This window comes from Petromyzon marinus, chromosome 83 (assembly GCF_048934315.1).
Source record: "Petromyzon marinus isolate PM22_M1 ecotype Great Lakes invasive population chromosome 83, UKy_Petmar_22M1.pri1.0, whole genome shotgun sequence".
Taxonomy (NCBI): Eukaryota; Metazoa; Chordata; class Hyperoartia; order Petromyzontiformes; family Petromyzontidae; genus Petromyzon; species Petromyzon marinus.
In genome coordinates this window covers 5,374,284-5,389,780 of record NC_133748.1, presented here as the reverse complement: position 1 = coordinate 5,389,780, position 15,497 = coordinate 5,374,284, and the positions used below count along the sequence as shown (strand labels likewise).

The following is a 15,497-nucleotide window of genomic DNA, read 5'->3' as shown; positions in this document are numbered from 1 at the left end:
CAAACACAGACACAATTTCAACCGAGAAGATGGTTTCAAATTAAGCAACCATTGGAAAGATATTCTAAATCGAACCAAACAGTAAACTAATTTTCAATGGTACAGTATATATTTTTTTTCAAGTAGTGGTACCCCAAACTTTCGCAGCTCTTAAAATTCCCTTTTCACACCATCGAAGTGTATACCCAGTTGCTGTTAATAGCTCAGCTTATTGAAGAATATATTGAGTACATTTATTATATTGATGTAATTTAGACTTAGTTTTTTACATCGGTTTACTGTATGATAGTTGGGTAGCACAGCCCCTTTGTCGTCCATGTACTAGGTGCCTCTGTGGATGTGTAAACTTTTACTTTAACATAGCTATTTCTGTGACCAGTCACAAGCTAATCCCTCAGCTATTTCAATGCTGAATTCTCCTGTTTGATATGTAAACTCCTTTGTCAAAGTGCCTCACTTCTCTCACCCAGCTTAAAAAGACGCCACGAATCTTAGCAGCGTTCATTGAAGCTCTGTCGTCCCGACAGTTCTGTTCCTTCACCTGAAGAAGGTTACTTGTGTTGTGGCTGAAACGTCGTGATTTTTGTTGTTTTATTTTTTACCTACGTGACTTTACCGAATAGAACCAAAGAGTATGGATCCTTGCAGTCACGAAAGCTTCAAATCTAGAACCTGTGTAATATTTACACAACCCATCGGCACTCGCCCACACCCTCATGCAATGTGGGGAAAAATCCCACAGAACCGGTTTGGCCGTTGAAAGGGAGAGGTGTCAGTCGTTTCTCGACGCCTCTCTACACAGCAGCAGCAGCGTTTTGCAATGCGAGGCTCTCTTGAGTGTTGCAGTGCCGTACAACTCCAAAGTACGTGAGGCAACCAAGAACAGAATAAGTCTGAGAGGAGATGGAGCGATGAAATCATCCCGTGTGCAGGTACTGGGATTCTCGCGTCGCAGATACGTGAGAGATGGTTATGGCTCGGGGAAGTCTTCATCCAGCAGTTGATCGCTCATGGCATGTGATGGTTAATGTTACGTCTCATGTTCTTAGCACGACACGTGTTGGAGTGACATGGGGCAGCACGTTTTAACACGTAGTCTTTCGCGACCAATATCCATAATAGAGGTTTTTTGGGGTTAGATGGCATAAATATATAAATGTGTCGTTAAAACTTGTCACCACCCGACACATCCAACTAGTAAGGTTTGTCACGGAAACAAAACGTGGCCAATTCGTCACTAGTACAGCACACCGGTGTGTTGGAGTACTCAGATTAGATAGTTGTAATTACTGGCGAAACGTTGTACTTAGATTGTAAATGTTGTGGCTTGGCTCTCCAACACACCGGTGTGTGGTACTATTGACGAATTGCCATGTTTACGTGACAACCCTTACATGTTGGCTGTGTTGGGTGGTGGCGGGTTTTAACAACACATTTATATATTTATGCGATCTAACCAACTTTCGTGACTGTAAGGATTCATCTTCTTTGGTTCTATCGGTAAAGTCACGTAGAATGAGAATAAAATAATAAATTGATAAAATAAAATAACACAATAATATTCTCACGACGAAAGAACCAAAGAAGATGAACCTCTTATGGGTCAGCACGTTATTTATTTGGGTATAAGCACATTTCAGGGGTTGAATAAAGGATGCGTGCATAGGCATTTTAACTATATATTTTATACTGCTGTGAAGAAGGTGCAGTGGTACAGCAATGGAGAAGGTCTAGTGGTACAGCAGTAGAGAATGTGTTGTGGTACAGCAGTAGAGAATGTGTAGTGTTACAGCAGTAGAGACCGTGTAGTGGTACAGCAGTGTAGAAGGTGAAGTGGTACAGCAGTAGAGAAGGTGTAGTGGTACAGCAGTGGGGAAGGTGTGGTGGTACGGCAGTAGAGAAGGTGTAGTGGTACAGCAGTGGAGAAGGTGTAGTGGTACAGCAGTGGAGAAGGTGTAGTGGTACAGCAGTAGAGAAGGTGTGGTGGTACAGCAGTAGAGAAGGTGTACTGGTACAGCAGTAGAGAAGGTGTAGTGGTACAGCAGTAGAGAAGGTGTAGTGGTACAGCAGTAGAGAAGGTGTAGTGGTACAGCAGTAGAGACGGTGTAGTGGTACAGCAGTAGAGAAGGCGTAGTGGTACAGCAGTGGAGAAGGTGTAGTGGTACAGCAGTAGAGAAGATGTGGTGGTACAGCAGTAGATAAGGTGTAGTGGTACAGCAGTAGAGAAGGTGTAGCGGTACAGCAGAGGAGGTGTAGTTTTACAGCAGTAGAGAAGGTGTAGTGGTACAGCAGTAGAGAAGGTGTAGTGTGTGTGACAGTCCATATGTGTGTGTGTCGATATGTGTCTGTGTACGTCCATGTGTGTGTGTAGATCCATGTGTCTGTGTGTGAGTCAATGTGTATGTGTCAGTTCATGTGTGTGTGTAAGTCCATGTGTCTTTTAGTCGATATGTGTGTCTTTGTAAGTCCATATGTGTGTGGAGGTCAATGTGTGTGTCAGTCTATGTATGTGTGTATGTGAGTCCATGTGTGTAAGTCTACGTGTGTGTGTGTGAGTCGATTTGTGTGTGTAACTAAAAGTGTGTCTCTTCAGTCGATGGCTGTGTGTGTGAGTCCATATGTGTGTGTGTGCGTGTAAGTCGATGGGTTTCTATGTGTGTGTGTCGATGTCTGTGTGTAAGTCCATGTGTGTGTCTGCCTTTTCGCCCGGGAAACGCCGGGTACTTACCGCTAGTTTCATATAAATGGCAACAATATCAAGTAAAGTCAATGATATAATGCAATACTCGCAACTCCAGAAATTACATTCCCATCCATCATGTTTAACAATAATATATTTTATTATTTTATTGTTTCCCTTCAACGTGACTTTTGCCGAAAGAGCTAAGAATAATAATATTCATATCCACTAATATGGTTGACACAACAATCCTATTTCCGATTGAGCACGGTTGGCTACATACGATGCAAAACAAGTTCAACATAAATTTTGATTTAAATTTTGATTTAAAGCTTTCGTGACTGCAGTAATTCATATTCTTAGTTTTTTCGGTAAAGTCACGTTGAAGAGAAACAACAAAATAACAAAATATATATATAAAACAATAAAAAAATTCTCACGACGTTTCGACCATAACTCAAACGGTCATCATCAGGTGTGTCGGTTTGCATAAATTTATTTTGAAAACGGCATATTTATTTATATATAAAAATAACGTTTGCGTCACGCGCGACGATTGGCTGTTTGCCAGGACTAGTCCATCTATTTTTTGAAAAGAGGAGGGGGGAGACGAAATTTGTTTTTATGTATGCTGTCTGAAAGGCACTGTAAGCGTGAACAATCAATCAAGAACTGAAATGATTTATCAAATCTTTCCAATGATTGCTAAGATAGAATCCATCTTCTCGGTTGAAATTGTCTCTGTGTTTGTATATGTGGATAGCCTCATGAACGAATCTCTCATGGAAGCCAGATGGCTTACAAAGAACCTCCGTCTTGGAAAAGTCAATGGCATGTGAGCCTACTGAATTAGAACAATGATCTGCTACGACCGAGGTGTTGGTCCTACCGTGTTTAAGGTCTGCTTTATGTTCACGAATGCGGTCCGAGATATGGCGTTTGGTTTCTCCAATGTAACTACTACCACAGGGGCAACTTAGTTTGTAGACACCAGGGTATTGTATGTCCGGAATCACATCTTTTACAGACGGAACCAGATCACGGATTTTATGTAATGTGTTGAAACGGACCTGGATCTTGTGTTTATTCAAGATTTTGGAGATCTTTTTTGTGATCCCAGCAATGTAGGGTAAAGTGATGGTTTTGAAAGGCTCCTCAAGAGGGTTCTTCTTCATGGTTTGAGTGATAGCTTTGCGGATTGTATAGTCGGAGTAACCATTAGCCCTAAGAGCTTGGTGTACGTGCTTGAGTTCACTGCTTATGTGTTCCTGGTCGGATATGCATTGGGCTCTATGATACAGAGTCTTGATGAGAGAATTCTTCTGTGATGGATGGTGGTGGGAATCCGGTTTCAGATAAGCATCCGTATGGGTAGCTTTCCTGTAGACAGAGTGGCTCATTGAACCATCAGGTCTCTTTTTAATTAGGACATCCAAAAAAGGTATCTTGCCATCTATTTCGACTTCCATGGTAAATCTGATGGCTGGGTGTATGGAATTGATGTGGTCGAAGAATTGGTCTAGAGCAGGCCGGCCATGTGGCCAGATGACAAAAGTGTCATCCACGTACCTCTTCCATAAGGTTGGGCGCAGAGTGGCAGTCTGGATGGCGTCAGTCTCAAATTTCTCCATGAAAATGTTAGCTATAACTGGAGAAAGGGGGGAGCCCATTGGGGTGCCCTCAGTTTGTTTGTAGAAAGTTCCATTCCAAGTGAAGTATGTATTGGTTAAACAGTGTCTCACCAGGGGGGGTACCTCAGTGTTTAGTCCTTGATGAACCAAGTCTTCAATGATTGCAATGGTGTCAGGTACAGGAACCTTGGTGAATAAGGAAACTACATCAAAACTGACAAGCAGGTCGTCTGGGGACAGGGAAATACCCTTGATTGTTGATACCAGGTGAGTAGAATTTTGTACCGCAGAGGTGGTCTTTCCAGTGAAAGGACGCAGGATTTCAGACAAAAAACGAGCTAGTTTGTAGGTGGGGGAGCTGATAGTAGAGACTATGGGACGAAGAGGTGTATCAACTTTATGTATTTTTGGTAAGCCGTATAATCTTGGTGGCCTGGCAGCAGAAGGTTTCAACGAAAACTGTTTAGATTGATCAATTAATGCGGTTGAATCAGAAATTATTTTGTTGGTTTGTGTGACGAGGCTGTTGGTGGGATCTCTTTTTATTTTTGTATAACTACCATCGTCGAGTAATTCTTAAATTTTGTTGTTGTATTCTATTTTATCCATGATAACAGTAGCATTGCCTTTGTCAGCTGAGAGAACTACAATATCATTCCTCTTTTTTAATTTATATAATTCAAAACGCTCATCTTTGCTGAGGTTGCTAGCTGGCATCTTAGCGTTTTTGAGGGTTGCAGCGATTTCAGATCTTGCTACGTCTGCAGCGATGTGACCCAGGCCCCTGAGAGCAACGTCTACTTGGGCAATTATATCATTAACTGGTATGTGTTTAGGTGTGACTGCAAAGTTTAGACCTTTAGCTAAAACGGATTTCAGACCATCGGAAATAGAACTGTTACTGCGATTAATTACGACTTTATTAACGTCTAACTTTTTGGTGTGTGGGTCCGGTCTTTTGTTGAAGAGGAGGTTAAATTTGGAAATCAGGTTTTCCTTACATTTGGTCGACATAGTAGCAGCTGAAGAGGCAGTCATATTGTCTACATGTTCCCAATCCGATGTGGACATTATTGCCGTCAATGATAAGTGTGATTTGTAGAGTGTCTTGTCTAACTGATCTAGTTCTGTGCGTATAAGTCTGATTTTTTCTGAGATAAGAGCTAAGCTAGTTTTGAAAAGAATTCGTTTCGCATTAGAAGAAGTTACAGTAGCAGAGGTGAGTGTAAATGCGATTGGTATTACCCCAGAGTCGCGGCATCTCTTCAGGAAGGTGAGAGACTCGATCAGCTGAGCTTTCTTATCCCGGAGTTTGTTGAAGGATCTTAAAGTTATGTGAAAACCCTCCCCGTAGAGGCGATTAAATTTTGATTTAAAGCTTTCGTGACTGCAGTAATTCATATTCTTAGTTTTTTCGGTAAAGTCACGTTGAAGAGAAACAACAAAATAACAAAATATATATAAAACAATAAAAAATTCTCACGACGTTTCGACCATAACTCAAACGGTCATCATCAGGTGTGTCGGTTTGCATAAATGTATTTTGAAAACGGCATATTTATTTATTTATATATATAAAATAACGTTTGCGTCACGCGCAACGATTGGCTGTTTGCCAGGACTAGTCCATCTATTTTTTGAAAAGAGGAGGGGGGAGACGAAATTTGTTTTTATGTATGCTGTCTGAAAGGCACTGTAAGCGTGAACAATCAATCAAGAACTGAAATGATTTATCAAATCTTTCCAATGATTGCTAAGATAGAATCCATCTTCTCGGTTGAAATTGTCTCTGTGTTTGTATATGTGGATAGCCTCATGAACGAATCTCTCATGGAAGCCAGATGGCTTACAAAGAACCTCCGTCTTGGAAAAGTCAATGGCATGTGAGCCTACTGAATTAGAACAATGATCTGCTACGGCCGAGGTGTTGGTCCTACCGTGTTTAAGGTCTGCTTTATGTTCACGAATGCGGTCCGAGATATGGCGTTTGGTTTCTCCAATGTAACTACTACCACAGAGGCAACTTAGTTTGTAGACACCAGGGTATTGTATGTCCGGAATCACATCTTTTACAGACGGAACCAGATCACGGATTTTATGTAATGTGTTGAAACGGACCTGGATCTTGTGTTTATTCAAGATTTTGGAGATCTTTTTTGTGATCCCAGCAATGTAGGGTAAAGTGATGGTTTTGAAAGGCTCCTCAAGAGGGTTCTTCTTCATGGTTTGAGTGATAGCTTTGCGGATTGTATAGTCGGAGTAACCATTAGCCCTAAGAGCTTGGTGTACGTGCTTGAGTTCACTGCTTATGTGTTCCTGGTCGGATATGCATTGGGCTCTATGATACAGAGTCTTGATGAGAGAATTCTTCTGTGATGGATGGTGGTGGGAATCCGGTTTCAGATAAGCATCCGTATGGGTAGCTTTCCTGTAGACAGAGTGGCTCATTGAACCATCAGGTCTCTTTTTAATTAGGACATCCAAAAAAGGTATCTTGCCATCTATTTCGACTTCCATGGTAAATCTGATGGCTGGGTGTATGGAATTGATGTGGTCGAAGAATTGGTCTAGAGCAGGCCGGCCATGTGGCCAGATGACAAAAGTGTCATCCACGTACCTCTTCCATAAGTTCAACATACTCATATACGAGGCAACAAAGCCTTTCTTTTCCGTGCCACATTCTTTTTTTAAATCGGAAACAATGATTACTGTACAAAGTACAAATTCGGCCAAATTTGGAATTGTCACATTTGGGTTGGAGCTCTCAGTTCCTGCTTCACTCGTCAGTCACCTCCTTATCACTCTTCTATCGCTACCACTATCATTTTTAGTGTTCCCGTGAACTTCACTCATCGATCCTTCCATCCATGTTGAGGTCTCGGTCTACCAGAATGCCCCTGTTGTCTCATCCGTTCTCTCTTCAATCACCACACTGCAGGTCACACTCACTCAACGACCCACTCAAGGCAGATGTCATGACCATAGATGAAACATCTGTTACGTCGTGTTCACGATGTAATTTTGAAATATATTAACCATCATTACGAGCATTGAGTCTTTGCTAGCCCGTTCATCTGGGCACTCTGGCTACTTGATTCCATACTCTTTGGTTCTATTTGGTAAAGTCACGTGACTTTACCGAATAGAACCAAAGAGTATGGATCCTTGCAGTCACGAAAGCTTCAAATCTAGACTTGATTCCATGTACCTATAGACTTGCCAATGATCTACAGTCGCCTCATCGGATGAACTTTCCTTCTATTACTCTTTTTCATTATTTTATTGGGCGTTCTGCTACCCAACCATGAATCCTTGACTGAGGAGGCATGGTTTATCCCCCTTTAGTTATCAACAAATTACAGTCTCACTATGGTATTGTTGGCAACCTATTGGGATATTGGGCGTGTGCTCAACAACACAATCATTTGATACTACTTCATTTGCAACCACCATCGAGCATTGTCTTGACCTGATCCTATAATTCGAAATAATAATCCAGAGTGATTTTATTTTCAACAGATGCTTGCAAAGAATGCAGCAAAACATCGAGGCCTGTAAATTAAGGTCGCACTGTCTGGATTCACATTTTGAGCTGGACACGAGCTGGACAAGCGACGGAGGAGTTTGAGCATCTGCGGCGTGGAGAGCGGAGTATCATGACCTCGCGGAGAAACCCAACGGGGCTCACGATGGGAGTAAAACTTCTCCTCATGGTGAGGACGACCACTCACATTGTCTCAGTCATTTGTCAGTTAAAGGGTTCACATGTCGCTGAGGTCCTGGGTTCATATCAAGGTTTCAGCCACCTGCGGTTAAACCAGATACTCAAGCCCTGTCACCAACGACTCATATCGAAATCTGTATTTCTATATTGAGATCCATATATTCGCACAGAGACACAAAGATTCACAACAAAATGCTTGGGCTCACACAAAGATGCATACTCGCACGGAGACCCATGCCCTGCTATGGAGACCCATAGAGTGACATAGAGTCACATAAACTCAGAGAGTGACACAGAGGAATACAATTATACAGAGGCACCGACTCGCATAGAGACAAATATAGGCTGAACTGTGACTAAACCAGGTTTTCAACTCACCTCCATACATGACCACTCCCTTCCACACAGCACCAATCACCTCTAAACCCCATCACTCATCAGCATACAGCAACACCCTCTTCCACACCCCACCAGTCACATACACTCACCACCACAGCACCACTGACCTCCCATACGGTCCTCAAAATGTCTCCATCACCACCCTACATCAACTTGTAGCCCACTACCCTATCAACGCGTTGTACATTGCAATAGAAAGTTGATTGCATTTTATTAAAAATTAATGGCACCACACAGCCTCCTGTGAATGGCCAATACGTTTCCACTACACTACGGTAGCTCCTTCAATTGTCGGTTATAAAAGTTAAACTGTTTTGATTATTTTTTAAGACATTTATGCGTTTGGTAATCCAGTAACTTTTTTATTCATCCAGTTACTGGTAATGGAAAAATAACTGATTTTAATTAGGCTAATATAGAGAGAGCTGACATACATCTAGGAGACGGTCTACTGAGATGTAATACCTATTGGCTTGTTCTTGTACCATATGGCAAGACAGTAAATTATACGTTCAGTGTTAAGTTTGTGAACTTCAGGAAGAGAGATGGGAGTACAGAGGTAGGAGAGTGGTTTGATGGGAGGTAGGAGACTGCATGGAGGGGAGAAATGGTGAGATGAGAGGGGACGAGTAGGAGAGTGCGTGGCGATGAACAAAGTGAGATGAGAGGGAAGAGGTAAGAGACAGGGGCAAGATCATGACGAATAGAACAACAGTCACTGCAATATTTCAGTGAATCTGAGATTTGGCAGAAAGCCAGTGGAGAGAATGCAGTATTTGTGTGATGCGACCACGTTTGTGTCTATGGTTGAGGAGCTGTAGATAATCATTCTGAATCATCTGTAACCTGGACCATGGAAGAATGAGTCACAGTAGTCCAAGTAAGAATAACGGCATGGATGGGAGTCTCAGCAGGCAGTGGATTTAGACAATGCTGCATGAGTGCAATGTTCAGTGGTCAGAAAATAATGTGGCTCCTCAGAGCGCAGCAAGTTTGTCTCTCTGCACACAACAATCTCTGTGTAATCCACCAATCATAATTGGTATGGAAAGCCAATAGGCCAATATACTAAACCGTTACAATAGTTTTACATCTATGTGAAAAGAGATTGCAGCTTTGTGTATCGTTGCGTTTATCTTTAATGTTTCATGCCAATTCATGATGAGGGTATACACTTCATTAGTTATTGTGTTGACCAGGGCCCAATAGTTTATATGTAGTATATTGCTCCATTTGTTAAAAAGCCTGCCTGCTGATGTTATCCAGAAGTTCAAAACCGCTCCAAAGTGTTCTTGCTTTAACAAATACAACTGGATAGAATTTATCTTCTTTGGTTCTTTCGGTAAAGTCACGTAGAATGAGAATAAAATAATAAAATAAAACAATAAAATTATCACGACGTTTCGGCCACAACACAAGTGGCCTTCTTCAAGTGAAAGGAGCAAACCTGTCGGGACGACAGAGCTACAATGGGTTTGCTCCTTTCACCTGAAGAAGGCTACTTGTGTTGTGGCCAAAACGTCGTGATAATTTTTTTTAATCTTATTATTGTATTCTCAATCTACGTGACTTTACTGAAAGAACCAAAGAAGATTAATCCTTGCAGTCACGAAAGCTTTAAATGGATATAATTTGTCTGAAGAGCCAACAGGCTGATGAATCTTAATATATGTGCTGAATTTGTGAGGGAAATTAGGGTATTTGTTGCATTCCTGGTAACTGCTAAAACATAAAATAACTGATTGTCACTTTGCAACAAATATATAAATCAGTTTAACACGTAGGCTTTCGCGACCAATATTATTCATAATAAAGGTTTTTGGGTTAGATCGCGTTTATTTATAAATGTGTCGTAACCCTCCACCACCCGACACGGCCAATCAGCAAAAAAAGTGTCACGTTGACAAAAGACAAATAATTCACTACTTCAGCCCACCGGTGTGTTCAAGAGTTAATCCACATTTACAGTTTGAGTACGACGTTTCGCTGGTAAATACATCCAGCATCATCAAGCAATTCGCCAGAATGGTAAAGCCCTCGCTTGCTCCCGGTTTTTATATAGAGCAGCAGGGTGACGTCATCACTTAACTCATCAGGTGCAGTGATTAGAGGTGGAGAGCGGGGTATTGTAATTATATAATCGATTAGTAATCAGTCATTGGTTATGATTAGTAATGAGTTGTAGATTAGTAATTCTTTAAATGTAATGTGTATTATTTAATAATACGCTTCCAGGCCGCACTAAGCCGGTAGCTGTCAGAGCGATTAAAGTTATTCTTGTTCCTCTCAATTTCAATGGATTCTCTAATTAGTCTTTGCCAGTAATAATTCGTTTTACACACCACTGCAACATTGTCAAAATCAATTGAGTGTCCTTGTTGACAAGCATGTTCTGCCACTGCCGACAGTTGTGTTTGAGATAATTTAATATTTCTCTGATGTTCTTTTAGTCTTACGCTGATGTTACGTCCCGTCTGCCCAATGTAGCAGCTGCCACATGAACAATTAATCCGATATACACCTTCTGTTGATAGTTCAGGTAATGCATCTTTAGTGCAAGATACTAGTTTTTGAATTTTGTGTACTGTACCAAATCTTACTGTAATGTTTTGCTTTTGCAGAACACGGGCTAATTTGTCAGTTACTCCTGAGATATATGGAATTTTTATTGTTTTAACAATCTGGTCGCTTTCAGTAGTATTGCTTTGCGATCGTGATTTGGCATTCAGTGCTCTGTTAATTTCAGCATTATTGTAGCCATTCTGTCGTAGTGCATCTTTAACGTGTTTAATCTCTCTCACTAGACTCTCTACATCTGACACTGTTTTCGCCCGATGTACGAGCGTCTTGATAAGAGAGGATTTTTGAGCTGGATGATGATGATGTGATTCTTTATTCAGATAGGCATCAGTGTGCGTTTGCTTTCTGTAAACGCTGTGTGTTATTTTACCTTTTAGGCCATGTCCAAGCAAAATATCTAGGAATGGGAGTGTGTTATTCACCTCCATTTCCATGGTGAACTGGATGGCCGGGTTTTGTGCATTGAGATGATTTAGAAAATCATTAAGTGTATCTTTACCATGTGGCCAGACAACCAAAGTGTCATCCACATACCTAAACCAAAAGGATGGTTTTAATGTGCTCGAGGCAAGTGCTCTTATTTCAAAGTTTTCCATGTACAAATTTGCTATAGCAGGGGATAAAGGAGAACCCATTGCTGCTCCTTCCTTTTGTTTAAAGAAATCCCCTCTCCATAAGAAGTAAGTGTTATTTAAACAATGGCCAGCAAGTTTCGGAATATCTTTTTGTAAACCGGTATTCTTTACTAGTGTATCAAGTAATTTAAGCGATTCGTCCACTGGAACCTTAGTGAATAGAGAAATCACATCAAAACTTACCAGAATATCATCAGGAGTAAGTTTAATTTCTTTAATCACATTCACAAGATGTTCTGAATTTTTTTATGAATGAAGATGTCCTACCGATGTAGGGCTGTATTTGTTTGGTTATATATTTTGCTAATTGATATGTGGCAGAGCCAATTGTACTGACTATGGGTCGTAATGGGATGCCGATTTTATGAATCTTTGGTAGCCCATAGAGTCTAGGTGGTTTTGAGGCCCTTGGCTTAATTAGGTATTGCTCATTTTTAGGGATTAATGAATTTGCAATTATTGCAGTGGTCTTATGTTCTAAAGTATTAGTTGGATCTCGTTTAATTTTAATGTAGGTACTTTCCTCTAGTAAATTTCTAATTTTTTTATAATCGGCTCGTGACATCACTAGAGTAGTGCGGCCTTTATCAGCTGCTAGGATTTGGATATCCTTATTTACACGCAGCTCTCTTAAGGCTTTTGCCTCGTTAGAGCTAATATTTACTTTTGGAACTTTGCTATTCTCAATTATTTTAGCAACCTCATGTCTAGTCATCTCTGCCTCATTATGTGGAAGGAGTCTAACTGCTGATTCTACCTCAGCAATTATCTCATCCACTGGAATTGTGCGTGGGGTAACGGCAAAGTTAAGGCCTTTAGAAAGGATAGAGACCATGTCACCGGTTAATACAGTGTTGGTCAAGTTCAGTACAGTTTTGTTTTTACATTTTTGGTTTTCAGTAGGGATTTGTTTATTATGTAGTCTAGAAAATTTATTAATTTGGTTAATTTTTGTTAGTTTAAACACATTATCAGCCGATTGTTGTGTTATGTTATCGATTATATTCCAATAATGCATAGATACACTATTGCTTATATCTAAGTGTAACTGCTTTAGCGATTCCGAAATGTAAGATAATTCACTCCTATTGTGCTGTATTCTCTCTATTAATAATAATTCGCTAGCTTTGTGTAGTATTTGGTTAGCTTTGGAAGACTTTATGTGATGTGTTATTTTAACTGCGTTTGGTATTACCTTTGAATCTCTGCACCTTTTGAGGAACGCCAGTGAAGATATCAATTTCATCCACTTAATGCGAAGCTTCTCCAATTTTCTGGTTTTAAGAAAAGTATCCTCCCCATAGAGGTTAGTCAGTTTAACACGTAGGCTTTCGCGACCAATATTATTCATAATAAAGGTTTTTGGGTTAGATCGCGTTTATTTATAAATGTGTCGTAACCCTGCGTTTGGTATTACCTTTGAATCTCTGCACCTTTTGAGGAACGCCAGTGAATTATTCAGCCGGTGGGCTGAAGTAGTGAATTATTTGTCTTTTGTCAACGTGACACTTTTTTTGCTGATTGGCCGTGTCGGGTGGTGGAGGGTTACGACACATTTATAAATAAACGCGATCTAACCCAAAAACCTTTATTATGAATAATATTGGTCGCGAAAGCCTACGTGTTAAACTGACTAACCTCTATGGGGAGGATACTTTTCTTAAAACCAGAAAATTGGAGAAGCTTCGCATTAAGCGGATGAAATTTATATCTTCACTGGCGTTCCTCAAAAGGTGCAGAGATTCAAAGGTAATACCAAACGCAGTTAAAATAACACATCACATAAAGTCTTCTAAAGCTAACCAAATACTACACAAAGCTAGCGAATTATTATTAATAGAGAGAATACAGCACAATAGGAGTGAATTATCTTACATTTCGGAATCGCTAAAGCAGTTACACTTAGATATAAGCAATAGTGTATCTATGCATTATTGGAATATAATCGATAACATAACACAACAATCGACTGATAATGTGTTTAAACTAACAAAAAATAACCAAATTAATAAATTTTCTAGACTACATAATAAACAAATCCCTACTGAAAACCAAAAATGTAAAAACAAAACTGTACTGAACTTGACCAACACTGTATTAACCGGTGACATGGTCTCTATCCTTTCTAAAGGCCTTAACTTTGCCGTTACCCCACGCACAATTCCAGTGGATGAGATAATTGCTGAGGTAGAATCAGCAGTTAGACTCCTTCCACATAATGAGGCAGAGATGACTAGACATGAGGTTGCTAAAATAATTGAGAATAGCAAAGTTCCAAAAGTAAATATTAGCTCTAACGAGGCAAAAGCCTTAAGAGAGCTGCGTGTAAATAAGGATATCCAAATCCTAGCAGCTGATAAAGGCCGCACTACTGTAGTGATGTCACGAGCCGATTATGATAATAAAATTAGAAATTTACTAGAGGAAAGTACCTACATTAAAATTAAACGAGATCCAACTAATACTTTAGAACGTAAGACCACTGCAATAATTGCAAATTCATTAATCCCTAAAAATGAGCAATACCTAATTAAGCCAAGGGCCTCAAAACCACCTAGACTCTATGGGCTACCAAAGATTCATAAAATCGGCATCCCATTACGACCCATAGTCAGTACAATTGGCTCTGCCACATATCAATTAGCAAAATATATAACCAAACAAATACAGCCCTACATCGGTAGGACATCTTCATTCATAAAAAAATTCAGAACATCTTGTGAATGTGATTAAAGAAATTAAACTTACTCCTGATGATATTCTGGTAAGTTTTGATGTGATTTCTCTATTCACTAAGGTTCCAGTGGACGAATCGCTTAAATTACTTGATACACTAGTAAAGAATACCGGTTTACAAAAAGATATTCCGAAACTTGCTGGCCATTGTTTAAATAACACTTACTTCTTATGGAGAGGGGATTTCTTTAAACAAAAGGAAGGAGCAGCAATGGGTTCTCCTTTATCCCCTGCTATAGCAAATTTGTACATGGAAAACTTTGAAATAAGAGCACTTGCCTCGAGCACATTAAAACCATCTTTTTGGTTTAGGTATGTGGATGACACTTTGGTTGTCTGGCCACATGGTAAAGATACACTTAATGATTTTCTAAATCATCTCAATGCACAAAACCCGGCCATCCAGTTCACCATGGAAATGGAGGTGAATAACACACTCCCATTCCTAGATATTTTGCTTGGACATGGCCTAAAAGGTAAAATAACACACAGCGTTTACAGAAAGCAAACGCACACTGATGCCTATCTGAATGCAGAATCACATCATCATCCAGCTCAAAAATCCTCTCTTATCAAGACGCTCGTACATCGGGCGAAAACAGTGTCAGATGGTGAGAGTCTAGTGAGAGAGATTAAACACGTTAAAGATGCACTACGACAGAATGGCTACAATAATGCTGAAATTAACAGAGCACTGAATGCCAAATCACGATCGCAAAGCAATACTACTGAAAGCGACCAGATTGTTAAAACAATAAAAATTCCATATATCTCAGGAGTAACTGACAAATTAGCCCGTGTTCTGCAAAAGCAAAACATTACAGTAAGATTTGGTACAGTACACAAAATTCAAAAACTAGTATCTTGCACTAAAGATGCATTACCTGAACTATCAACAGAAGGTGTATATCGGATTAATTGTTCATGTGGCAGCTGCTACATTGGGCAGACGGGACGTAACATCAGCGTAAGACTAAAAGAACATCAGAGAAATATTAAATTATCTCAAACACAACTGTCGGCAGTGGCAGAACATGCTTGTCAACAAGGACACTCAATTGATTTTGACAATGTTGCAGTGGTGTGTAAAACGAATTATTACTGGCAAAGAC

At 40.1% G+C, this 15,497-nt stretch overlaps 1 protein-coding gene across 2 annotated transcripts in view; it reads left to right on the top strand.

Moving 5' to 3' along the window:
- The first annotated feature begins 725 nt into the window (after positions 1-725).
- LOC142907785 (uncharacterized) overlaps positions 726-15,497 on the top strand; it is a 37,703-nt gene continuing 22,931 nt past the window's right edge. Inside the window, exons 1-2 of one of the 2 annotated variants that reach the window (XM_076057582.1) lie at positions 726-932; positions 7,831-8,024. In XM_076057582.1, the coding sequence (XP_075913697.1) occupies positions 7,968-8,024 (57 nt within the window). In that variant the 5' untranslated portion in view covers positions 726-932; positions 7,831-7,967. The remainder of the gene's footprint in view (positions 933-7,830; positions 8,025-15,497) is intronic. The other variant, XM_076057583.1, reaches the window with a different exon arrangement.